This window comes from Ambystoma mexicanum, chromosome 6q, assembly GCF_040938575.1.
Source record: "Ambystoma mexicanum isolate Mex_15411 chromosome 6q, UKY_AmexF1_1, whole genome shotgun sequence".
Taxonomy (NCBI): domain Eukaryota; kingdom Metazoa; phylum Chordata; class Amphibia; order Caudata; family Ambystomatidae; genus Ambystoma; species Ambystoma mexicanum.
Window position 1 is genome coordinate 4628152 of NC_090937.1, and position 27685 is coordinate 4655836.

Below are 27685 nucleotides of genomic sequence, written 5' to 3' on the forward strand. Positions count from 1 at the left end.
CACTTTATTAAACCTCTCCACTATACCATGGGTCTGGGGGGGGATAAAGAGAACTTGTTTTATGCTCAACACCATTCTGTTTGAGAAACAATTTCATTTCCTCAGACACGAGTTGTACCCCATTATCTGTAACAATTGTGGTGGGATACCCTTCCCTTTTAAAAATGGCATCCATAAAAGAAATCATGTCTCTTGAACATATATTCTTTACCCACTTGATCTCAACCCATCTGGACAACATATCTATAAGTACAATGCAATACTTACAAGTCCCTTCGCTCTTCACAGGACCCAAAATGTCCAATCCTACACGTTCCCATGGTATACTAGCTATCAACATGATGGTCATCGGTTCTTGCCTTGAGCTATACCCTTTGGCAGAGTCCTCACACATACACAACATTCTCTAATACATCTCTCTACCTCCAAATCCATACCAGGCCACCAGAAATCTTGCCTGACTAGTTGTTTGGTCTTTGTCATTCCTTGGTGACCCTCATTTGCTAATTGCAAAATCTTTTTTCTCTCCCCTAAAGGTTGATAAACTTTATCTCCTCTCATGACCAAATCATTCTTGACATGTAACTCATCAAATATTTGTCTGACTGCTTCTGGAATTTCTCCTTTCCTAATCTCATTACCTTTCATATCATGCAAAAGCTGCCCTTTGACTTTCTGTAATATCTCATCAGACAACATCGCTTGGGACCATTCCTCTTCAGACACTATTTCTTGATTGACATTCAAAATCTGCTCTTCATCATTCTCATCAACATCACGGTCATCAATAACATTGGTTAACCTGGAAAGACAATCCGCTTATTTGTTCTTAACACCAGGTATGTATTCCACTTCCCAATTGTATTCTTGTAGACCTGCTACCCACTTCCTAATTCTAGAGGAAACTTTGTCCAACTCTTTTGTCATGAGGATTTCCTTAAGTGGCTTATGATCCGATCTCACCACGAATTTAGTACCCCAAATGAATGTGCAGAACTTTTCAACAGACCACTTAACCGCCAAAAGCTCCTTCTCAATTGTGGAATAGTTACATTCTGCCTCTCTCAACACCATTGAAATTAATGCAATTGGGTACTCAACGCCCCCTTCAGCCTGTGACAAAACAGCACCCAACCCACAATTGCTGGCATCAGTTGTGATGAAACATTTCTTATTAGGGTTAAATGATTTCAACGTAGTTGCCTTGTTCAACTCCCTCTTAACTTTATCAAACTCATTTTCACACTGTTCATTCCATTCAAACTTCACATTCTTTTTTACCAATTTTATCGTATTGAATGTTTTACTCGTTAAATCTGGAATGAATCGGACGTAATACTCTGCCATACCTAAAAATTAGACTAATTTGTCTTTAGTCGTGGGACTGGGAAAGTTAGTAATAGCATTTACCAAATCTAACTTTGGTTTAATACCTTTGCCAGAAATCTCATGTCCTTAATAGTGTATGCTGGACTTGTTGAATTTGCATTTGTCTTTGCTGAGTGCGAGTCCTGCCACCTTAAAAATGTCTAAAACCTTGTGGATTCTGCTATCATGTTCTACCTGGTCTTTCCCATGCACAAGATCATCATCTTGAATGCATAAAATCCCTTTCATATGGTGGAACAACTGGTACATTACCCTTTGAAACACAGCTGCAGGTGATATAAGATCAAAAGGCATCTGTTTAAATTGGAATAACCCTTCTGTGGTGATAAAAGCTGTGAGATTCTTTAAACTAGGATGAAGTTTTATCTGATGATACACAGATTTCAAATCAAGAGTACTCATTATCCTGGCATCTTTGATTGTGCCCAGCATTTCTGTAATATTGGACAATGGATGCCTACCACACTTATTGACACATCTAAGGTCTATACACAATCTCAATTTTCCATTTGGCTTATGTAAAATGACCAAAGGTGACACCCATTCTGAAGATTCTACTCTTTCTATCACTGCTTGTTTTTCCATCTTCTCCAGCTCTTCCTTTACTGCAGACCTGATAGCCAAAGGAACAGGCCTAACTTTTTGGACAACTGGAACTGCACCCGTTTTCATCCGAATTCTGTGACAGAAGTCTTTCAAAGAACCTAATTCTTCACGAAAAACACAGTGTTGTTCAAATGATGCTAACCCATTGTCTTGCTCCACAGCATATACAGTCTCTTCCGCAATGGGATCAGGTCTTATCTTCAGTCTCCTCTGATGTGACTAACTGAATAGAGGCAATCTTCCTCTTTTTGAAGAATATACTTTTCCTTCCGCTGTTTGATCGGACCAAAACCAACCTTCAAGCTCATTGCGACTGCCACCATAGGCAACAGGTTTGGCGATATCTACTTCCCTTAAGCTGATTCCAGTCTCAAATTTCTCTTCAAATAGTACTTTTGGCAAAAGAGTGTATTTAGCTCCGGAATCAAAAACCATGTTGAAGGCTACACCATTCATCTTTATGGTTGCCAAGGGCTTCTCTAAATCCGCATCATCATCAATCTGATCGACATTAGAGTCTTCAATAGAGAAAGTGCATTCTTCCATTTCATCGCACAACTCCTCAATGCAGTCTATGGTTTCTTGTTTTGTTCTGCAGTATTTGGTGAGAAGACCCTTCCTGTTGCATCTCTTACAAACTTCCTTGATAGCAGGACAATCCTCAATACTCGCCATATGTTGTGTACTGTTACAGCGAAAACTACTTCTGCGGTCTAGGAATTATTTTCTTTCCTTGAACTTTGTTCCTTTCTTCCTTTCATGAACTTTGTTTTTTCTTGGTAGAGTTCTTATTTTGAATTAATAACACATCCGATGTTCGTACATCTTCAACTTTCTTGTCTTTAGATTCTGTCCTCTTCTCAAGCTCTCTTACACACTTATTAGTGTGCTCTACCTCCTTCGCAACCCTAAGAACTTCTTCCAGAGATGGATTGCTTTTCGACCACAATGCCTCCCTTACTATTCCATCACAACACTCCAACATAAACTGGTCCCGCAACCTCTCATCTAGATTTATTCCAAACTCACATGAGGCTGCCAAACCCCGTAATGCAGTAATATATTGTTCTACTGATTCTCCATTTTCTTGTTTTCTTTTTCCAAAGTGGTAGCTCTCAAGAACAATGCTCACTGACTTTTCATAATGCAAATCAAGCATTTTGATGCATTTTTCATATTCAGTGGAACCTTCTGCTTGTGCATCAGACAAAACAGGCACATTTTCAAACTGTTCTTGTCCGTAATTGCCCAGACAATGTATCAAAAGACATTTCTTCCTTTCATTGGCAAAATTTAAACCATGGGCAGCCAGCACATAGTGCTCAAAACGCTTTTTCCACCTTTTCCATGGTAATGCTGGCTCTGCCTTAGTGTCTAGAAATAATGTGAAGGTGGTATCCCTTGCATAGTTGTGTGTTGAACTATGGTTTGGCTGTTCTGTGAGAATGGAACTAACGCAAGCTTCCATTGTGTGTTGTAACAAAATCTATGCCCAAAAATTAATTAATAGTACAGTGAATTCCATTGAACCCTTGTCTCATTTGTTGCCGTTGATGCTAAGCAATTCAAAGTAGATGCAATGCAGTATTTGCATTTATTTTCTTTGCTGAACTCCTTTTATTCCTTTTGCTGCTTCACTTCATAAATACAATTCATTCTTGCTAATTTTTGTGTTGTAACCTTTGTCACTAGTTTAAAATTTATGAAATCAATCCATCCGTAAAGTGAATCACTTTTACAGTGCTTCTAATTGCTAATAGCACTCATTGACTGTTGCTCTGTAACCTTGTCATACACTCAGGATAAGATTATTTTACTGAATACATGCAAATCAATGTGTTTTTGTATCACTCTGCGATGTTCGTAAGTCTGACTAATTCTTTCTCAGCGCTTTGATTTGTAAATGATACTCCTTGACTATTGCACTGTAGCTTTTGTCATACGCTTCGGATTGCAGCAGCCTCATACAGTTGCTAGGTAACAGTTTTGAATCAAGCACAAACAATATGGAGGCACGTTGTTTTATGTACTCAGATCCTTTCCTCTGACGTACGTGAGCTCTCGTGTCATAGAGGAGTTTGATAAGCAACGCTGTGCCAGTGAGTTAGTTTGATTAGCGAGAATATATTTAAATGATGCAGATCTTCAGGGAGCAATAAGGAACAAGTTACTTACCTGTAACTGTTGTTCTCCAGCATGGGTCTGGCATGGATTCATATGCTCATGAATAAAAGAATACATAGCAGTACATACATGCACAACCACGGGAGGTGGCAAAGGCTCAACATTAAGCATTACATCCAAAACTCAACATTAAACAATTCTTACCTCCTCACCAGGCGAACAGGTTGCGCAGCACTGCTTGGCCGACCCTGGACTCCTCCCTGGAGTCCCGATCGACGCAGGAGAATCTTGTGAAGGTGTGCGTCGACCTCCACGTAGCAGCCCTGCAGATGTTCAGCAGGGGCACACCAGACAGGAATGCCGTGGTAGCAGCGATCGCTCTGGTCGAATGGGCTCTCGGACGGCCGGGCAGCGGTCGGTTTGCCAACCGGTGACAGTGCATGATGCAGCCGGAGAGCCATCTTTTTCACCACTTAGCAATCCCACCCACCTGGTGCCTTCCTGCTTCCCAGTCTTTTTCACCACTTAGCAAGCCACGCCCACCTGGGGCCTTCCTGCTTGCCGCTCTGTTTCCCTACTTAAGGAGCCCTCCAGCTTCTTTTCCTTTGCAGATGGGGAGCAGGTGCAAGTGGATCTAGGTCACCTGGCCTAAGCCCCGCCCACCTGGTACCTTCCTGCCTGATGCTCTTTTTCACCACTTAGCAAGCCCCGCCCACCTGGTGCCTTTCTTCACAATCACTGTCTTGTGGCCAATGCTGGATTTGACTTTCATGGACTTCATTCATTCACGGTGCGTCACTCTTTTTCAACTCTCATGCTGGACTTCCTTTGCATCTTGTACTCATGGTGACCCTGAATCATGCTGTTCCCATCTTCATCTTGTATCCTGGCTTGCAACATTATGTGTTACTACTGACTTCTGCAATTGTTTTCGCTCTCCACGCTTGCTTCTCCACTCTTGTTGACTGCTTAATCTCTTTTCTCTCCTCCTTTCCCTTCTCCCTCTTCCTATCTCCTCCCCTTACTTTATTCTATGCACTTACAGAATTGTCCCTGGACCTAATATGATAGCAACCTCGTCTGTTTCCTCCACCCTCCCATTACTGTTTTTTTCCTCCCCACCACCCCTCCAGCACTATCTGAAATATCATAAGGCCTAGTATGATAGTCGCTTATTTTGTTCCTCCCCTCCCTTTCTGCACCCCTCTCCCTCACCTTTTGTTTTTCTCCGGCTCTACCAGAAATATTGTCAGGCCTAGTACGGTAGTCGCCTGTCTGTTTCCATTTCCTTCCCACTCTCCCCTCCCTTCCTTATCTATGTCTTAGCTCTTGCACTATCTAAAATGTCGTCAGGCTGAGTACGATAGTTAATTTCACATCCTTACTGTTCATGGCCTGTAAGAATGTGGTTGTATTTTCCCTAGTTCCCTCCCTTGCCTTGAAGCGCTTTGAAACACATTGTGTATAGGCGTTATATAAATAAACAATCATATATCATATCATATCATCTGGAAATGGAAGTCTTCGAGAGAGCCTTCCCTTGATTCACAGACCCAAAGTTCACAAACAGCTGTGACGTCTTCCGAAAACTCTTTGTGCGGTCCACGTAGAACTTCAGCGCTCTAGCTACATCCAGCGAGTGCAAAGTCCTCTCGGCCGGCGTCAAAGGCGACGGGAAGAAAACTGGTAACACCAAGGGCTCGTTGAGGTGGAAGTCCGACGGCACCTTGTGCATGAAGGAGGGGTGCGTCCTCAGCACCACCCTCGTGTCATGAAAAGTCAAGTATGGAGGCTTGCAAGATAGGGCCTGGATCTCTCCCACTTGTCGTGCGGAGGTGATGGCCACTAGGAACGCTGTCTTCCATGACAGGAACTTCAAAGACGCTGAATGCATAGGCTCGAATGGGGCCCCCCATGAGCCTGGTCAGCACCACATTAAGCTCCCACGCCGAGGTAGGAACCTTCACCGGCGGGAACGATTGAAATAGTCCCTTCATAAATTCCTTCACCAGGCGATGAGACCACAAGGACGCCCGTCCCTTAGTCCTGGTATATCGGGAGATGGCAGCCAGATGTATTTCGATGGAGGCGTGAGCCAGTCCAGCTCTGGCCAGCGACAATAGGTACGGCAGTACTTGAGGGGCCGTAATCCGCAGAGGGTTAATCTTCTGTGCATGGCAGCAGACAGAGAACCTCTTCCACTTATGACCGTAACACTCGAGAGTTGAGGACGCCCTGGCTTTTGCAAGAACCTCTCTGCAGTCAGCCGGGATATCGTACCCTCCAAACTCTAGTGCTGTCGGAGCCAGGCCTGCAAGTTCAGCGACTCCGGGTCGTGATGAAGAATTGCGCCTCCTTCTCTGGAGAGAAGATCCGCGTCCGGCAGCAGCTTGACTGGTGGGGACGTTGACAAGTCCAGAAGGTCCGGGAACCAGATCTGCCTCGGACACACCGGTGCGAAGAGGATCATTCTGCACCTGGACTTCTTGAGCTGGTTGATGAGGCGGAGCAGCAACGGCAACGGAGGGAACGCGTATAGAAACAGGCCGTCCCAAGGGAACGAGAAAGCATCGCCCATGCTCCACGGCTGCGGGAACCTGCTGGCGAACCTCTGGCACTTGGAGTTTGTCGCCGTCGCGAAGAGGTCGATCCTGGGTTTGCCCCATCGTCGAAAGAGCCGATCCACCTAGTCCTGACGTACTTCCCACTCTTGGGACGAGTGCAGCTCCCTGCTGAGTGAGTCGGCGATGGTGTCTTTTATTCCTGCCAAGTGGAAGGGAACCAGAAACATCCCCTGGGCGACGGCCCAGTGCCACAGATCCTGGGCCTCCTTGGTTAGGGCTTGGGATCTGGTGCCTCCCTGCTTCCGTATGTAGAACATCGTGGTGGTGTTGTCGGTGAAGATCCTCACCACTTTGACCTTGAGGGACGGAAGGAACGACTTGAGCGCCCAGAACACTGCTCGAAGCTCCAGAATGTTGATGTGGAGAGACCTCTCCTCCGGGAGCCAAAGGCCTCTTGCGTAGAGATCTCCGGTGTGGGCCCCCCCAACCCTCCAGAGAGGCACCCGTCGTCACCGTCTCCTGAAACGCCGGGGTCTTAAAGTACGTGCCTGTAGTGAGGTGCATCCGAAGTCTGCAAAGGGGTAAAAGATAGATGCATGAGGACATCATCCCGAGGAGGGACTTGATGGACCTCACCCTGGCCACGTCCGTGGCTAGCAGGCGCCGCACCTTGCCCAGAATGGCCTTCGTCCTCTCCTCCGACGGGGAGGCTAATTGCCCCACTGTATCGAGCTTCACTCCCAGAAAAAGTGCTACTTGCGACGGAACCAGGTGGGATTTGGGGTAGTTGATGGCAAATCCCAGTTCCGTGAGCAGCCGGACGGTCCTCGCTGTGTGTTCGACGGCGAGTTCTCTTGTCCTTGCCCGGATTAGCCAGTCGTCCAGGTAGGGGTAGACGTGGATCCCCTGCAGGCGCAGCCGCGCCGCAACTGGTGCCAGGCACTTGGTGAATACCCTGGGTGCCGACTTTAATCCGAACGGCAGGGCTCTGAATTGGTAGTGGCGTCCCTGAACCACGAACCTGAGAAACTTTCTGTGTCCTTTTAGAATGGGAATGTGGAAGTAATCATCCTCCAGGTCCAACGACGATAGGAAGTCGCCCTCCTCCAGCTGTCCCAGCACGTGCTGGAGGGTGACCATCCTGAATTTCTGCGCATTGATGTACTTGTTTAACCGACTTAGGTCCAGGATGGGGCGCCAACCGCCTGTCTTGTTTCTGACGAGGAAGTACCTTGAGTATACTCCGGAGCCCCGGAGCCTCCTGGGGATGAGCTCGATGGCACCTTTCTTGAGCATCGCCCTTACCTCCAACAGCAGTTGAGGGACGTGATTCTCCTTCCTGGCCACGGGAGGAATGCGAGGGCACTTCTTTTGCAATTCCAACGAGTGCCCGTTGGCCAGGGTGTCCAGCACCCAACGGTCGGTGGAGATGGACTCCCACACGATGATGAACTTCGTCAGCCGGCCTCCCACCGGGGTGCTTCGGTGGGAGCCCGACGCCACGGCCGGTTCAGTCTTGCTTGGAGGAAGCCTTGCCGCCTTGGCCTCCTTGACGACGACGGCGGGATCCCCCTTGCTTGCCGCGACCTCTGTAGGCCTCCTGGGACGAGGAGCGGGCCGCCTGGCGGTATGTGGAAGAGCCACCGCTGGATCCCTTGGAGGCACCCTGTCTGCCTCCGGAGTTCCGAAAGGGCCGTCGTTGTTGAAGTACCCCTAGGCCCGTCTCCGAGTCGGTCTTCATGGCCTGGGGCGACTCGTCCACCGTCTTACCAAAAAGGTTGTTGCCGTCGAACGACATATCCAACACTCTGGTCTGAACGTCCTGGCGAAAGTCCGTCGCCTTGAGCCATCCTCGTCGTCGGAGGCAAACTCGATCACGTCAGCGGGGGCCGCCCCTGGGATCGAACCTTCTCGAACCTCTCATTGAGGCCTATGAACCTCTCGCTGAGGCTCTTCTCGGTTTCCACCAGATCCTCCTCAGAGGCTGAGTCTGTAATGGCCACCGCCCCACCGCCCCCCCCTCTCTTTTTCCGCCGGGGACTTCACTGGGGTCTTAACGATGGGCTGGAAAGAGGATTCTCTCCGCGGTGGCAGGGATACTCTGGGCCCAGAGGCCGTTTCCACTGGCGTAGTCTCAGCCGGCTTCGCCAGGGTCGCAGCGACCACTTCGATAGAGGCCTTTGCCGGCTGGATCAAAGCTCTCACCACCTTAGGTGCGTCCTGGGCCTTCGCCTTGGGGTGAGGGTCAGCGCCTCGCTCCCCCTTCGAGATCGACCGGGGCCGCTCCAGCAGCTTACCCGGGTTCTCGGACTTCCTCTTCCCCGAACCAGAGCACTGGCTCGTGGTTGAACGTGCCGGGGAAGTCGCGCCCTGCCTGGCAGCCGAAGAGCCCGACCTTTCGGCGCTCCAGGTGCCCGCGGACTCGCGGTGCTTGGCCTTCTGTTGGTCCCCCGTCGCCGGGGCGCCCTCACAGGACTTAGAAGCATGCTCAGACTTTTTCTTCGCCTTCTCACCTGCTGTGCCCTTCTACAGCTAGGCGGCAAGGCGGGAACGACGATCTTGTTTGGTCCGTTCCGAAAGGTTCTTGCAGAACGCACAGTCCTTCTCCACGTGCGTCTTGTCCTCATGAAGGCATTAGAGACATTGTGAATGCTCGTCCTCTTGAAAACTTTTGTAATCCGCATCCAGGGTAGCACCTGAACAGCTTGGATCCGGGTGTCGAGCTTCCCTTGTCCTGGGCCATGTCCATTGAGGTAGGCCGCAGATCTTCCGGAATCCTCCAAGACGCGTAAACTCGACGAAAACTTCACCCTTGAGGGGCGTAGAAGAATTCCGAAACGGGTCCCCGTTATCGGAAGTAGAAACGGTGGAGCTTGAGGCTCGATTAAACCGAAAAAATTAGAAAATCTCCTGAAAAAGCGCAAAAACGCAGCAAAAACTCGAGAGCTAAAGCACGAAGACTCCCAACACTTGAGCGTGCGGTAAAAATCTGAGGATGGCTGCCAGAGGCGGGGCTTAGGGAGAGGGCAGTCATTGGCTGGGGGCAGTATGACCCAGAGATCAGTGATTGGTTACTACTAAGAAAGACAGATCAGAAACGAAACTGATACTGATTTTTTCTTTACCGAGGATTCCCAGCCGGACGACAGTGAATATTCATGAGCATGTGAATCCATGCCAAACCCCATGCTGGAGAACTCTACATTATAGTCATTATTTTGTTGCGATCTGTTATATGTTCACAATTCAGTCGCGCACAGGAATTGGTACACCATTAAATGATCCTTGAACGCGCAGCAAAACAGACTTACTTTTGCTCTCTCCCGGTCTTGAACTGGTCGCTCGTAACCACCAAGTGTCCAATTTAATTCTGATGACAACCGTAAGTTGTAGCACGCTTTCACTCAATCAGTCCACAGAGTAATGCCACATTCCGGTCAACATATGGAGAGTGTCACAACAGGAACCGCGTTGGAAATTTAATTAAAGATGAGCGGCTACTCTATGGGCTGCCGTTCATTATCCCCTCCTCGTTGCCATTGAAATGATGGTGCTTTCAATGCCATTTGGGAGGAGGAAATAGTTTATTTAAGAGCACAAATATGGCCCACCGGCTCTCTCAGCATCATAAACAGTTTTCACGCTCTAACATTCCTGAACCAGCATTTTCCCATTGCATTCTACATTCCATACATATTCAAAGTTATTGGAAACAGAACACTAATGTACAATAAGATATTACAAATACCTTCAACTATCCCTCCGTAAATACCTCTCCTCTCAAGCCCTTCGCTCCTCTACCTAAGGGTCAGTCGTTTTTCCAAAGAAACGAGCTGGGGGTAGATCTCTTTCTCCGGCCGGTGTCTCCCTTTGGAACTGCCTCCCTGCCACCTTGAAACTTGAGGAGAACCATCTACGGTTCCGGAAGCTCCTCAAGACCTTTCTCTTCGCCTCTGCCTCTCTTCTCCCCTGCTGACCTGCTTTCTCTCTCAGCACTGTTGCATCTGGTCACCCTCTGTCCTTCGGGCACAGGTACCTGCTCACCCAGCCACCCTCCTGCACTGCCTCCTGGCCACCCCTTGCACTGGGGCCTGTATCTGTACCCATACAGTTGCCCCCCATTCTTCTTCTGCACTTATCAGATACACCCTATCTGACTAACCTTGCACTTTGCCTCTTACAGGTTGCACTACCACTGTCTTTGATCACCTTATTTATTTACCTATTATTTATCTTGTTCTCTCCTATGCTGTGCACTTTCCAATTTCTCCCCCCTCCCATGCACTTTCCCCCTTTTTCCCTTCCCCATGCACTCGTGCGTTCTCAATATCCCTGGGCCTAGTAAGATAGTTGTTTTAGTTTTCTGCCCTGTTCCCCCTCCCTTTGCCTGGTCCCGCTCTGAAACACCTGTGTACGAGCGCAATATAAATAAAATATCATCTCATATCATATCTGCGTAAGCCAGCACAGGATAGGCCAGGCCCCCAAAAACCAGTAGATCAGCCAAGGTGTTAAGCAAATCCTTGGGGAGCCCATTAATATAAAGACAAAAGCAGATTGGAGCCAGAACACAGCCCTGCCGAACCCCACACCCAACCTTAAAACAGGCCAGGCAATGACTACCCGGGCCACTGCGTACACATGCCTCGTTGTTTCTGTGTAGCTCCACCAAAATCTTCAGGATTTCCCCTGGACAGCCCATGGACCCGAGCACAGCCCAGAATTTCCTCCTATCTACCTTATCAAAAGCCGTGCTCAGGTCCATGAACGCCAGGTACAAGCCCTCACCCCTACAGAAGACTGAATTCGTCGCCATGAGATATAGGTTGAGACTCTGTTCCATTGTCCCTACCCCGGGGCGAAAACCAAACTGAATGTCGCTCAAAACCAACTCCCCCACGAGCCAGCTTTCTATATGGCCCAATAACACTCTCCTAAAAATGTTAAGAGGTATCCAAGAGTGAAATTGTCCTATAGGAAAGAGGACTGGAATGATCCCCCCCCCCCCTTTTAAAGATTGGGAAAATGATGGCTTTTTTCCAGGATAGGGGGTATCTGCCCATTTCCATACATGCATTAAACACCACAGTTAAGAGTGGGGCCCACAAATTCAGAGGGTCCTTAAACAACATATCAGATGGGGCCGGGGGCATGATTGTGCGCCTGCTGACGGGTTGCTCTCGACACTTCCTCCAGCCCGAAGTTTAGGCCAGAGGTACTCAGACCAGTACTTTCTCCTGAGTCTCCCCCCCCTAAACAGGCCCCAAAGTGTTCCAACCAGGCTACTTCCTCTACATTTGTGCCACCCGCCCCTTCATACATGGAACCACAGGGACCCCTCTTCACAAACTCCCAAAAGGCCCTGTGATCCTTACATTTGGAAGCGTTCAGGAAGTCCTCCCATGCTACCCCTTCAATTTCTTGTTTCCTTCTCCGGATCTCTGTCCGATATAGGGCTCTGGCATGTGCAATCTACTACTACTACTAGAAGCCGGTGCTTTGAAAATCTTCAGCAATGATCTCTTTGCACCACTGCAACCCTCATCAAACCATCCCTTGCGCTGTGCCCCCCCTGATGTCTTACTTTCAATTGTGAACTTTTTGGACAGAGCAATCACCAATTCAACAAATTGGTCCACAATCTGTAACGCTCACCTTGTATCCACAGGGACGCCACCCGACTGGTCTGGAATGCTTCTGGGACCGCTGCACCTTTTCCGTGGGCTTTTTCTGGAAGACAGGAGTTCGGTTTTAACTACAGCACTTTTTCTCGGAGCCCACATTCCCCATGCTCCCTGGCGACCCCCCCTTGGAGCCTTTCTCACCTTGAGTTTTGATAAGGTCCACTCTCCGGCCTGCCGTGCTGAGTAGGGGCGCGTCGTAGCTGGGCACCGATTCGCCGAGTTACTTCACTGGCGTGGCCCAGGAGTCCAGACCGGCTGCAACTCTTGAGGTAAGTCTTTAGTCTGGTTAGGAATGTCCGCAAATGTAGTTGCCCCGGTTGACCTTCTACTTCTTTCTCGTTGATGAAGAAGGGGTGACAGAGACGTCGAGCTGATATAGAGGGCTGAGCCCAAGACGGTAAGAGAAAGCGCAGAGCGCAGCGCTATGAGCGTCCTTTGAATAGGGCTAACCTGCGCTGTTTTTCATTGCAGGTCGCCGAAAGGTTCCTGGAAGAATGTGCCCAGATGGGTAACCGGTCGTTTGATGGAAGAAGACTGTATGGCGGTAGACTTCCAGGAGAGCTTGGTAAGTAGCGGAACCTGGAGGCGATGGAGTAGATGGATGTTCGCTTACTAATTGTCCTCTTCTCGCCTCTCCTCTCTACGATGTTGCTGGAGGGAGACGACGGATTCCAGGGAAGATTCTGGATTGATGGAGGAGCAGGATGCAGAGCAGGTAAGGATGGATAACGTGGTTGTTGTTCTGCTTCCCCAATGCAGGCCAAGGATGCTGAGCAGGACCCGGTGAACGTCACGCTGCAAAAGCAGAATAACGCGAAGCGCGTGCCTCAACTCGGGCGTGGTTTAAATAGCCAGCAGTTATCCCAGGTGTCTTTGGGGCGGGCCACGCCCTGGATGCTAGACTGCATGCTGCAGTTCCCACGTTGGTCCTCGTGGGGGGCAGCCATGTTGGTTCATTGCCCAATGTAAACTTCACCTGCCAAATGAGCCTGGCGGCAACGGCGCCAGGACTGGCTCCAGGGAAGCCGAGAGGGGCACGATTGGGCCCTTGGGGGGGTGCAGAAATACTGTGATGAGGGCCAGAGGTCCTGGGTTTCCAGCCAGGGGTTTTGGTCGTGACACAATCTTCCAGGGGGGTGTACCGGCATCCAAAATGTCATGCACTAGGCCTATATTCTCGGAGATCGAATCTAAATGCAAATTCGCCTCCCTGATTTCCCCCCATTTAATTCTCCTGGCACCAGAGGCCACCCCTTCACTGGACAGATTATAGTGGTAGATGGACCCCCTTCCTCTAATACCCCCTTCAGGGTCAGACGGATGGGGTGATGATCACTGTTCACGTCTGCTAATACCTCAAAACTCACAATCCGTTCCCATAATCCCACAGAGATGCAAAAATAATCAATGGTCGAGGAGCCTATGTGACTGTTAAAGGTCAGATCGCCAGGTATATCAGGAGCCACCCGCCCATTCACAGTCTGCATCCCCCATTCAATCAGCCAAGAGTACATTTGTAAACCTTTTACACAGCCCCTTGTGCCCCTCATTTGCGGCACAGGGATAACCAAGGGCATGTCTTCTACAGGATCTACTAAATCTATTTGAGATTAGAATCACCACCGCATTTATACAGTTCATATCTACTCCTACTAGTAGCCAACAAATCTTCCATTAACACCTTAATCTTTGCAAGCCTATCCATCTCTTCTTTATGCGGGCTATTGTACAAGTTGATGATACACAACTGCTCTCCCCCACTCGGGGAGAGACAAATTACCTAAAGGAAGTCCATATTAGTCTCAACCGACTAAACCCTGCAGTTGAGAGAACTCTTTACAGGGTGGTCAATCCCACAAAACATCTGCCTCTCGCCTTTTGTTTGGCTGGGATCCCAAAAGAGGCGAAACTATCCAGCTTTAGGGTCGCCAATGCCCATGTTTCTTGCAATAAGATCACCTCATTTGCTTGTAAAAGCTCCACAATGTCCGCCCTATCTAGCTTTCTCCTTTACCCCGCAATATTCCAAGCAAGCAAGTGAAGTTCTATAGGTGCCCTATTAAGGTAGGTGTTTCTTCTCCCGCTTTGGTCTAGACTTCAGTGCAGTTATTCGCTTGTAATGGATGTTTGTCGGCTACTAGACAGCGGGGGAAGGCAAGCATCTAATCAGGTGCCTTGAGACCTAGGAGTTCCGAGGTCTTGTAAATGCGCAGCTGGGGTAACCATGGTGGTTTTTGGTTGATTTCTGTCTCAAAGAAGGAATCAGTCGATTCTGTGAGCCACCCTTTTGCTTGTGTTCTGTTGTGTTTTCGTTGCTTGGTCATGGTGCTGGCCTACCGATGATGCTGCCCTATCACGTTTGTGGAGTTATTTTGACAATAAAGGTTTTATGGATTGGGTGGACCTGACTTTGGGGTTTAAATCCTAAAGGTAGAGGCCATGGGCGGACATCCCTGAGGCCCTATAGTGCTTTATTAGGGAGCACTGAAGGCATGTAGCAATTAGCACGAGGAAATCCCTAAGAGGAAAAACACAGAGCACAATTAGAGTCGGTTGATGCTGCAAGTAAGATTAATGGTGGGAGCGCTTGAAAAATAAATCTCGCTGAGCATGATTGAAGAAGGAGGGATCATGGACAACAGAAAAAAGCAGGGATACCTGGAATCAAGACAATGTGGAAGAAGTTGAACACCCTAAGAGAAAGGTCACAGAAGGGGTCATAGGAGTAAAATCAGAATGTGGGAGGGCTTGAGGTAAAATTACAGTGGGGAAAATGCAGTAGTGAGTACTTAGGAACTATCAGGGAGCAAAATAGCAGCAGGGACCTTTAAGAGACACACACAGTGTGGTAAGATTACAATAGATCATATTTTGGAGCAAAGTGGCAGTAGGTGTACCTATGGACTAACCAGTCTTGAGGGGGGGATCAAGGTAGAGAATACCTAGCAGCGGAATGGGGACAATTATGGCACCATTGAAGTAGGGGGTAGCTAGGTTCACAATGACAGTGGAGAGCAAAATCACAGTGGGGGGCCCTGCAATAACAGTGGAGGACATCAATGAGCAAAATCCCTGTGGTTGATGCATAGAAGCAAAATCACAGAGTAGCAAAATCCCTAGGACAATCTGCCTTAATGATGAGTGGTCTGTACAAAGGGGAGAAAGAGGATATGGCTGATCAGGGCATGTGCAGGATGGTGGACAGGCACACAGGAGTCACCCTTTACCTTTTCTCTTTGCCGACTGCGCACTGAAGAGAAAGGTTTGAGGGAAGGGACTAGTCATGATCATGTGGTCGGCCAATCTATCAACAGGATGCCTAAAAAGTTGGGGGAGCCATAGGGGGTCTGGGAAGCGCAGTGCTGGTTATCACGAGGAGCAGGAAATGATGGACTGAAAGTTATCAACTATTCTGCAGATTCTGTACGTAGTAGCTTGCTTTATACTAGGGAAGCGATGGGGGGGCGGTTGGAGAGTAATGTGTAATTTTCTCTGCAAAATGTAGCTAAAACTGTAAAGGCAAACATGGGTGCAGCAGTTTTGCACTCTTATAGGAGTACACTTGTACAGACTCCCCCAGATCATATCTCAAACACATGTTTGGCAGAGAAACACAGATATCCTCCACACACAGAGGGGTTCAGGGACACCCTTAAAAGTAACTTAGAGAAATTATTCACCAGGGAACAACACATGAGAGACTGTGTTGGTTATCATTTAGCTTAAGCAATGGATGAAACTGGGGGCTCCGTTGATAAGTCAACCTCCTTTGCACAATGCAGTTGAGATGCATCAAAGAAAGGGGAAAAAAGTTAAATGTACAAAGGGGGATCTTAATGTTGATTGCCAGTAGAGTCTGCTGTTACTCTGGGCTTTCAATGTTCCTTATGCATTGCACACTCCTTCAATACTCTCAGGCCACCTTAAGCAACATGCATGAACTTGCCTTCAGTTCAAAGGACACTTTACTGTATATACCAGTGAAAACTCTATAGTGTATCATGACAGCAAAATGAGAACACTCCTTCAGGGCGTGGTCACCTGTGAAATGAGGCTGGGACAGCAACCACAGGGCCGCCTGTAGAATAACTGCAATGGTACACTATCGTACCAAGAACTTACCTCCAGAGCTGCCGAGGTACAGAAAAGCATTACTGTGCCAAGGTGGATACGAAAAGAAAAATTTAGTAACCTGCAACACCTTAGTTCTGAAGCTTGCATGAAGAAAAAAGAAGCCACCGATAGCTGGAAGAAAGAACCCGTGCCATACGGGTGTCATTCAGTGTGCACGGACACCATATTAACCAGGGTTACAGACAATGCAAGAACAGCTTATGAGGATCACCATTTTGAGGAAACATATTTAGCACAGGCGGCTATGGGAAAAAAGATGAAAGGATGTGTCTCTTCTGTTAGAGAGAATTCTCAGAAATGTGCTAATTCCCACCACCTTAGAGATCCCCAGCAACTTTGCTGGATTTTGAGGACTTGATTTTTTAACCTGGAGAGAGTGAGACCCTTTTTCCCACTCACTCATGTATTTTTATGTGATTTTCTACTCTGCGTTTCTTTTGCTGGTGGAGTCTGACAAACTCCATAGGAATCATCTTTTACATTGTGTCACACAGCACCTACAGTGCAGTGATAAAGATTTCCCCAAGGTTTAACTACCTTCTCTGGGATAAACTACTGTTTCCCAGAGCAGTAAAGTGAAATTGACTTTACTTACCTTTGTAACTTTCTAGACCCAGCACACACTATCTCATCCGGTCTTCTTTTTTCGCCATTTCTTTGTGGAAAGGTCCTTCTTGAGATTTACTCTGCGCGCCAAACCAGGTTTGGTCCCATTGTTCGCTTTGCCTTTGGCGGGATTCACAAGCGAAGCCCGCCTCTGGCTCCAGGGTGGCTGGGGGAAGGCAGGAAGTGAGGGAGGTGCCCGAAACTCCCTGTGCTTAGTCTCCTAGGAGACACAAACGCACTCTGTGGCGATTGGCCGGCTGACTGTACGGCAAGGACAGCCACCTTGCTGAGTGATTGACAGCTAGGCTGGAATGACTGGGAGAGAACTGAATAAAAGGCGAGGCTTTTGGCTTGGAAGGCAGAGTCGACCACTGGACGAAGGAACCGAAGAAGAACTTGAAGAGGACACCTGCTGCAACTCCTGGACCGTTGGTTTGCCCGGTGAAGCCCTGCTGCAGTGCCGGAACGCCAAGTTCTCATCGACAGAGAAGCCCCTGCAAGGATGACTTCTCCCCTTGAGTTGGTGGGACCAATCAACTCCAAAGTAAGCCACCTGGACATCCATCTCGCAGCTGGTTGAATTTCCACAGAGTTGCTGCTGGAAGCTGTATAGCCAGGGAGAGGAACACCAGATTGTGTGCGTTGCTTTTAAATTGGGCAAGAGCTCCAGGAAGATCCTCCGGACTCCCAGGAAGCAGGACTGACCGAACCTGAGCCCCCTCAACAGAGTGCGGGACCCCAGAAGCAAGGAAAGTCCATCTCGACAGCCAAGAACCGCGGTGTTGCTATTTGCGGTAGATGCAAGGAGCTGAAACACTGAACAGGCACTGAAAGTGAAGTTTGCCGGTTGCAAGTTTTGACCGTCCCAGTGCAGGAGTCCCCCGACATCCGCCCTCTTGTCCCCACGACTGAGGCCCAGGAACAGTGAGATCTGCAGAGCTGCACAATAACAGGAGTCATCTGCTGCATCTTTTCTTCATTCTAAAGGTACTGAACAAAGTCTAAGCAAACTTACCTCTTACTGTAGAGTTGCTTGCATCATCTACTACTCACAAGTCTAATCAGCTTGTGGCCCTACATTTGATTCTTCTTTTCTTCAAAGACTTCTAAAAACATTGTGCAAAAACTTTCTACTTACCTACAAAGACGTGCTTCAGCTCACATATTCTTTTGCCTATTGACTTTGGCTTAGCCTCTTCCACTGAATGACTCTTATTGGGGGATCTGAAAGTATTTGCCTGCTAAAGAATATTTGTGGCTTCTTGTTTGTTCTAAATAATCTTTTCCTTTGACTTATTACTATATGATTCTAAATGCAACAGTGATATATTAATGTTCCCAGCACCCTAGCAATTGAAGTCACCTGAGGGTATAGGTAGTGTCTGTGCGGCATCCCAAAAGGGTATCTACTGATTTAGAAATATTAAGAGTGTGTATTTCAGGAAGTGTATTTGAGTGTTACTGTTATATTGCTCCCTTCTGAAGAAGGCTTATTCTAACTGACTGATAAATTAATAATTGTTTATTCAAGAAACCTTGAGTGCAAGAGTTTATTTGAATACTTGTAACTGTAAATCTCTGTGTAACTCCACTACAGCTCCCATTGACCCTTCTTGAGATAAGTCTGGCCGCTCAACACTCTACCAAAACTGTGTAGTACAAGCCTATACCAAAGGTTGGGTTTCCTATACCTGTAGTCAGAGTTGTTTGTAGTGTTCCCAGAGGGTAGCGCATACAAACTTTGCCTAACATCTTCCAAGAGGAAAGAGAGGTTAAAGACAAGTGGAGACCTGCATGAGCTTAGCTCACAGAGAAAACGGATGACCACTGGGTGCAATATGTTTGTGCACTCCTGGCATCTCACAGCAACAGGCCTACCATATTATCAGGCTGTGAAGAGGATGTTCTAGCACATACCTCAAGGTGAGGACATCTTGTTGATGAAGCGAAAACATTTTTAGGAATTTAGGGAAAAGCAAAAAGAATAATAGGCTCAGGGCTATTCTGTAAAGGAGGGGCAAAAAAGGGAAATGAAGTTGAAAAGTATATTGTTTTGTGTGAGTTCATTTATATAGATGAGAATTTAGTAATTGAAAAACAGATCATGACCAGACGAAGATAGTGTGAGAGGAAATATATGATCGTCGGCAGTAGAAAGTAGATGGAAGATCAAATATTATTTAACTTGAGTTATGTTTAAGGTCATGGGCAGAAAACAACAGATGAAATCTTACATCCCTTTTCCCACCATCTCATTGGTTTAGCCATGTATCCCTTCTTTCCAACATCAGGCTGTCCAACATGTGATTAAAATTCAATAGGGAAGTCTGAAAAACCTTTTTCTTTTTATTAGTATTATTTCTTTATAAAACAGGGAAACAGGTACCATTTCGGATCAGACCATCAATATTCACGTGTGTAAAGCCTCTTTAACAATCTTGTTAAATCACTACATACTTTTGATACTGATTTTTGTACAATCAAAAATAAGAGCAGGAATCCTATGAATTGTCTTGCAAAAGGAGACTAAAGGCCACTTAAATATGCAAAACTCAAGAAATTTGACTGGGGCATTGTGATTTTGAAACTAAAATAAGTAAAATCTGTCATGTTTTTGTTTTACAAGGCCCCCAAAGAGAATTGGTATTCCAATGGTGGACAAAACTTCCAAAACTCATTGACCGAGATATGCTCTTGGCAATTAAGCTAAAAATCAGTCCTGGATCTATGTCTAAATGCCACCTATAAAAGGCCGGACCTGTGGATTCCAGCACAAAAGGCTTCCTTCTGCATTGTAAACGGTCCTTTCCTGTTCCTTTTCAGGCTCCGCCCCCCACCCCCGGAACTGCTACACAGCACCCTGCACCCCCTCCACCCACCCTCACCCCTCGCAGACTTACCTGCTGCAAGCTTTACCCTCTGGCAGCCTCCTTCCTGCTCCATGTGCACTCTAGGTACGTTCCCGGAAGCCCGACGCACATCATGCTGTGCTTTTGCGTGTGACATTTTGTACCTCAGGGTTCCGGGGACAAAGCATCTAGACCTGAGCTACAAAACTAAACCAGAGGCTGTTAGAAAATCCAGCAGGGCAGGAACATATAAAAAGTAGCAGATGTTGAGATTTGCCTAGAAAATGTCTGATAACCCCCATCCCTCAAATGACTTAAGAGTGTTGTCAGTACATGCAGCTGTAACTTATGACAGAGTGTAGATCCAGCATTCAGAAAACCTGGTGATCAATGGGAGGTGTCTCATACTTCAGATTCATCCGCTCCAAAACGTGTTCCAAAGAAACCAATGGAGACACGGCCATTGCAGGGAAATTTGCAGCACTAGGTAAAGTAACATTGTGCCATCCGCCTTACCTGCAAATTGGTGCATATTTGCTACTTGATGGACAATTACAAGACCAGTTTGGTGCCTCCTGCTGGCTTTCTAGATAGTCGAACATGTACTATGTAACAGAAAGAGTCTGCACTAGGGTTATCTTCTATAGTGATTTATGGTGGGACAGACTGAAGTGGAGACAAAGTGCAATTTTCCAATATTAAAATGTAAGTGTCCCAATACTGTGACTTTTGTCAAATAAAATCACCCACAAAAAATGCATGCATCGCTGCTCACTAGGGAACATAGTGTGAACACACTACATAGCCTGAATAGGGGCCACATCAGTCATTATATAAACATGCTAATGCAGTAGAGCTTGAAAAGAACAAATTACTTAACTCTGGTAATATCCTCTCCAATCGATGTTCCTCTCACAGATTCCTCGACTTAGATATAGCTTCCTTTAGACAGCAGATTTCGGAAACTTTTGACAGCATATGATGCTATGCGGCTTTGGAGGTGAGGTCACTAGGTGCTTTTGGTCTTCGAAGCCGGACAGAATGTCTGTGTCAGTACAAATAGTTTGTACCACGCACCATGACCTCAGCTTATAAAAAACACCTGATAGCCAGTTTAGGTGCTCTCATCTTTAATGCCTTCATGCCTTCAATGTCATCATTTGGCATGAACCGCAATTGCCACGGGGTGAACTGCACGGAGGCACCACAGACAAACCTTATGACGGTCCATCAGTGACGTTTTTGTATCGCAGTTTTTACACTTTAAAACCAATATGTTTAGGTGTCAACCTCTTTGCGATTTTAGAGGATTTGAGAGCAACGGATATTAGATTTCTGCAGCATTAAAGATTGTTCCCGAGAAGCGTGCTGACCATACAGATCAAAAGGAGCTGGGGTCAAGGGGCGTGGTGCAAGGTTTTTGTGCCGATGTCACATCCGACCTCAAAGACCAAGAGCACTGAGGAACCTCAACACCCAAGGTGCACGGCACCCCATGCACTTGAAAGTTTCCAAGATCTGCTGTGGGAGGGAAGATATACCTAAGATGAGGAATCCATGGGAACACAATACATTAGACATCATGTTCTTAAAACAACTCAATGCACTATTTTAAAAATAAAGTTTGAGGCAAAATTAGGGCAATACTGGTCAAAACCAGTAAGTAAAACTCAATACAAATATGTATGATTTGATTACTATTTTCATAAAGGTAAAGAAACAAACTTTACTTTTACAACAGTATCTGAGTTGGATTCTATAGGCTCATGGCAGGGTCACACTGCCACCTCCATTTGAGTTGGTATCTACATACATTTCCAATGCTAAGATATCTATGACAAAGGAGGGAATAAGTAGTTCAGAGGGTAAGTGGAATCCAGACAACCAATGGAATTTTAAAACAGACTAAGGAGATATGAGAATTTAAAGATTCCTCTACAACAAAAGAAACAAGGCAATCATGGCACAGCATTTTCAGATAAAGATCTTACACTGAGGCCATGGCCATACAAGGGACAACCCTCAAGGTTTTAGCTTTTTACAAAGAGGCAGTGCTGTAACACTGAGCGACAATATTTAGGGTGTATTTGATTCAAACAGTTGTACAGTTAAGCTCCATGGAACGAAGTGTCTCCAAGCGTTTACCTAGCGTGTTGATCCAAAGAGGACACTACATGGATCAACATGCAGGAGATAAAGACAACAGCGCATGTTTCCATCTGTTACTCTTTACTGGAACATTACTTTGGAGCAGCTTTGTGGCGACAACTTGACAGGTCACTTCATCATTGATCAGATGAAGAGGACATTCCATAAGCATCAAGAAATCCAAAGTACAATCACCCTCAAGCGTTCCATTCCATCAATATTTTATATTCAAAGAAATATGAATTTATAGAGCTTACTTATTTTCCACTTTTGCAGCGTATGGTGTGTTGTATTCTAAAGGAATGGGACGCTCCTCTGCTGTACTGTAATATAGAACCATGTCTTCCATAAGAATCTCAAGTTTATGCAACTCTCGCCAAGTCTGGATGACAAAGTGTCCTGGATGACAGGCCACTGACACGTACACATCCATCTGTTCACCAGGCTTCGGCAAAGGTAAGAGTGGTGGTAGATCAGAGGCGTTTAGAACAAAGCTGTTTTCTAGAACAGGTTTCTTAATGGGGTTTGCAAGCTCTTGACGTAGTCCCACATTGGGCAGCTCTGGTGTATGTTTGCAATCCCCTTTGCCTCTAATCTGGCCTGAACCGGCTTGATTAACACTCAAGAACACATCCATTTGGTGTTTCCACAAATTATCATTTGTAATTTGCCGATTTATGCTGCAGTCGGGGTGAAGTATGTCCTTTGGTGTGAACAAATAGACATGCACCATTCCACCAGAACCGCCAACTTTCACAACCTTTGGAGAGCAGAGACAAAACAAAACAAATGTATAAAAAAGAATGACAAAATATTCCATTACCTTCTTAGCAGTGAACCATTTCTGATACCACATGTAAGTTTCTTTGCACCCACCAACCACAAACTGTTACGAGTTGAACACGATTTAACTTTCTTACAACAGAGTTATTCATTAAGCCTCAACTTTGCCTGCCAGGAGGACACACATCCCTCTCATATCTTCACATTTAATTAGTCACTTCATCTCCTCCAAAACCTAATGTTGCAATGCAGCTTCTTTCTCTTCCGATCTGCCTTGCTTGCACGCGTGAGGGTATAAGTTTTCAAAGTTAGTAATGTTGTGAGAGTGAGGTGATTGTTGCTCCATATGTTACAGCTGACACAAGGCTGAATGGAGAAAGGGTGTGCCATTCATGAATAAAGTCTTCGTTTTTTACTGGTAGCTTTAGATGTTTGTTGGCTTCTGCCCTTAACCTTGGTGAGGAGTTGGTCAAATCAAGCCCAGGTGCCTACAAGATGTCTTGTAAGTCATCCCACCCCCCCTTCCCAGCCATAATGATACCCACCAAACTTACCCTGACCCCACAACTAAATCCAATGCTACCCGCAAAAAGACTACACCCTCAAATGTGCCCTTATTAATGCTTGCTCCCTCCCTGCACATGCACTTGAGATTAATGACCTCATCACCTCCCATGACCTTGTCCTATTGGCTATTTTGGAATCATGGCTCCATGAAGCTTCCGGACCTGCTATCTCTCTTGCCCTCTCTTACGGATATACCATCCTGAGAGAAGACCGTAAAACCTCCAAAGGAGGAGGCGTAGCCTTCATCTTCAAGGAGACTCTTGCCATCAGACTCTGCAGCCTGGCATGGGAAAACGCTGCTAACCTCCTCTCGGCTAAACTAACTATCTCCAAACTGCACCATAAACATCATGATCACTTATAGGCCTCCTGGCACAGCACCGGACTTCCAAAAGTACCTCCTCCAAATCGTAGGGAACAACCTTAAGAATCCCACCAAAACCAGACTGCTTGGAGACCGAAACCTTGGCCTGCATGACCCCAAGGACAAAGCTGCCTCCGCACTGGCCAAAGAGCTCACAGATGTAGGATTTACCCATAAAGTCACAGAACCCACCCACTCTAAAGGCCGCTCCATCGACTGGATTACAGACCACAACTGCTCTTCCGCTGTCACTAATATCACAGCCCTCCCATGGAGAGATGACCATTGTATCCACTTCACCATCTGCAACAGTCCCACCACCAAAGTTCCTTCTCACGGCCCATCTACCATAGCCAGAAGCTCCAAAAAACTCACCATGGCCAACCTCCTTCCCCTTCTCGACATCCTTGAGCTCAAACCACCTTTTGTCAATAATACCACCGCTCTGGCCAACATCTATGCCCACACCCTCTCACAAGCCATTGATTCCATAGCCCCACTAGAAGAAAAAAAGACAAGAAATCCATGCACACCAACTCTTGGTTTACAGAAGAACTATCAGCACTACGCATATCCAAATGCCAGGCCCTAGCCAAATGGCAATCAACGCCCAACCAATCCACACTAGCAGACTTCAAAAACATTTCCGCTACTTACAGAAAGGCTATATTCACTGCCAAATCAGAATCATTTAACCTCAGAATCTCCTCAGCCAGCTCCAAATCACGAGAAATGTTGTTAATCTTCAAAGAGCTCATCACCCCTGCCATCAGTCCTGACAAAATCATCAAAGACGAAGCCTGGTGCTCAAGCATCCAGTCAGCCCTCATAAACAAAGTTTAGCTCCTCCAAGAAAAAATACAAACAGCGCAAATAACTCCCCAAACAGGCCAGCACACATCAGCAACCTATCCAAACCCATTCTCCTACCAAAAACCCCTCTCTTCTCCTTCAGAGATGTCACAGAAAAGGAAGTTGCTGACCTCCTGCATCACATCAAACCTTCCACCTGGACGTCTGCCAACCTATCATCATCAAAGAATGTGCTGATGCACTGACCCCCATCATCACTGCATTTATTAATCCGTCATTCTCCTCAGGAACAGTTCCATTAAGCCTAAAAGAAGCATGGGTCCGACCTCTCATAAAGAAACCCTCCCTAGACCCCTCATGCCCTAACAACTACCGCCCCATCACCACTGTCCCTTTCCTCCTCAAAATCCTAGACAAGGCCGCCCACAACCAAATCCAACATTACATCGAAGCCAATGCCATTCTAGGAAAGAGGCAATCAGGCTTCCGCAAAGGACACAGCACTGAAACCGCCCTCCTAGACCTTAAGAACCAAATCACCAAATTAATGGAGAAGGGAAATCCTGCCCTCTTACTTTTCTTAGATTTCTCTGCTGCGTTTGATCTGGTTGAAAACAACATCCTCACCTCCCATCTCACCAACGCAGCCCACTTCTCCAATAAAGCCACATCATGGATTACCTCCTCCTTAGAAGGAAGAGTTATGAATGTCTACTCCGATCAGGCCAATGCACCTCCCTCCACCATCCATTGTGGTGTGTACGGCGCCTACCCTATGCAATTTATTCACAAAACCACTCTGACATGCTAGACTCGCTAGTCATAGCCTACACGAACTATGCTGATGACATGCAAGTCCTCCTCCCTCTCACTGGCTCTTACGACCAAGACACAGCTGCCCTCCATCAAATTTACACCACCATTCAAACATGGATGGCTGTCAATGGCCTCTGCCTAAATGGGGACAAAACTGAGATCATCCTCCTTGGTCCCAAGGAAATACTACCCAAACTAAATTCGAAATATGACCACTTCACCATTGAAAACACAACATACCTGTATCCACCTCAGTTAAGACTCTTGGCGTCCACATTGACTCAACCCTCTCAATGACACGCCAAGTTAACGCCAAACACCACCAAACTAATAAATGCCATAAGACCCTTTCTCACCACCCAAAACAGACTCTCCATCGTCCACACCACAATAGGAGCTGAACTTGACTATTGCAATGCCCTCCTGGCAGGTAGCTCTGCAAAAAACCTCAAGAGGAACAAGTTACTTACCAACTGGTAACGTTCTTTCGATTGGATGTTCCTCCAACGTATTCCTCATCTTAGATGTATTCCTCCAGCTTTGCTGCTCTTCGGAATTTTTTTCGGCAGAGGGCACCGTGCATCAATGTCGTCGAGTCGATGGTCCCTCGAAGGCCTCCATCGAGGGTGACGTCATCGGGTTTATAAGTAGCACGTGCGGCACCCGTTGGCCTCAGTTCTGTTTTTCCCCCTTTTATCTTTGATCTTGTACTGTGTAGATTGTGCCGGCAGACTGGTATGAGCCTTGCTAGATTTGAGATGGCAATAACCCGGAAAAATCTACAGAGGGGTAGGCTGGGAGGGCGATGAGGAATACGTTGGAGGAACATCCAATCGAAAGAACGTTACCAGTTGGTAAGTAACTTGTTCTTCGAGTGGATTGTGTCCTCCAACGTATTCCTCATTTTAGATAGACTCCCAAAGCAGTATGGACAATTCCTCTGGAGGGGGGGTAGATACTCTTAGATGGCCGAGTATAGTACTGCTTTTCCAAAAGTTAGCTCCCTAGACTGGGAAGCATCCAGGTTATAGAATTTTGAGAAGGTGTGTAGCGAAGACCAAGTTGCTGCTTCGCAAATGGATCTTATTGGAACACCTCTTTGAAGGGCCGTGGAGGAGGCGATGCCTCTGGTGGAATGAGCCCTTAACCCTTCCGGAGGGTCTTTTTGAGCTAGTCTGTAGCATTCTGAAATGCAAAGCACAATCCAGTGTGAAATTGTCTGTTTTGTCACCGATTGACCCAGTTTCCTTCCTGTGTAACCTATAAACAGCTGGTTGTCCACTCTAAGCCTGGAAAGTCTAGAGATGTAAAAGCTTAAAGATCTTTTCGGATCCAACCTGTGTAATCTTTCCTCCTCCTTCGAAGGATGGGGTGGAGGATAGAATGCGGGTAAGACAATTTTCTGACTTAAATGAAAATCAGATATTACTTTCGGTAAAAATGATGGTTTTACCCTCAACACAACAATGTCCTTATGGAACACAGTATAGGGTGGCCCAGAAGACAGTGCCTGCAATTCGCTCACTCTTCTTGCTGATGTTAAAGCAACTAAGAAGGCTGTTTTCCACGTTAGTAATCTTAATGGACACGTGTGCATAGGCTCAAAAGGAGCACACATTAAGAATTTTAGGACTAAATTTAGATGCCAGATTGGTACTTGAAATGGGTGAGGAGGAAACACATTAGTGAGTCCTTTTAATGAATCAAAGGAATTTTGAAGTAAGAGCATTCTTCCTATGAGTGCTTGAAAATGGAAAGCGCAGCAAGGTAACCTTTTATTGTTCCGATATTCAGACCTCTATGTGCTATGGTCAGAAGGAAAGAGAATACTTCCGGAATAGAACATAGAAAAGGATCGACATTCTTTTCTCTGCACCAGTTGCAAAACTTTTTCCAACGGCAACGGTATAGAGACTTTGTTGCTGGCCTTCTTGCCGAAAGCAACACCTCCATAATGTCATCTGGAAGGTTCCAATCCCTGTATCTCAGCCTTTCAGATACCAAGCATAAAGGTTGAGCGTTTTGACCTCTGGATGGAGAACCTGACCCTCCATTTGAGAGAGAAGGTGTTCTCTCTCTGAGGAAGACGTACAGGAGGACAGATTGACATGTCTAGAAGGTCCGGATAACACGTTCTCCTGGCCCAATACGGGGCAATTAGGATCATGCGACTCCGAAACCTTCTCAGCCTCCTGATGACCTGAGGAATGACGGGAATCGGAGGGAACGCGTACAATA

At 46.7% G+C, this 27685-nt stretch overlaps 1 protein-coding gene across 2 annotated transcripts in view; it reads right to left on the reverse strand.

The window, feature by feature from the left end:
- Positions 1 to 27685, reverse strand: part of TDRD7 (tudor domain containing 7) — a 2843905-nt gene that overhangs the window by 373734 nt on the left and 2442486 nt on the right. For both annotated transcript variants that reach the window (XM_069630367.1, XM_069630366.1), the window contains one exon: positions 22362 to 22864. In XM_069630367.1, coding sequence (XP_069486468.1) covers positions 22362 to 22864 — 503 coding nt within the window. The remainder of the gene's footprint in view (positions 1 to 22361; positions 22865 to 27685) is intronic.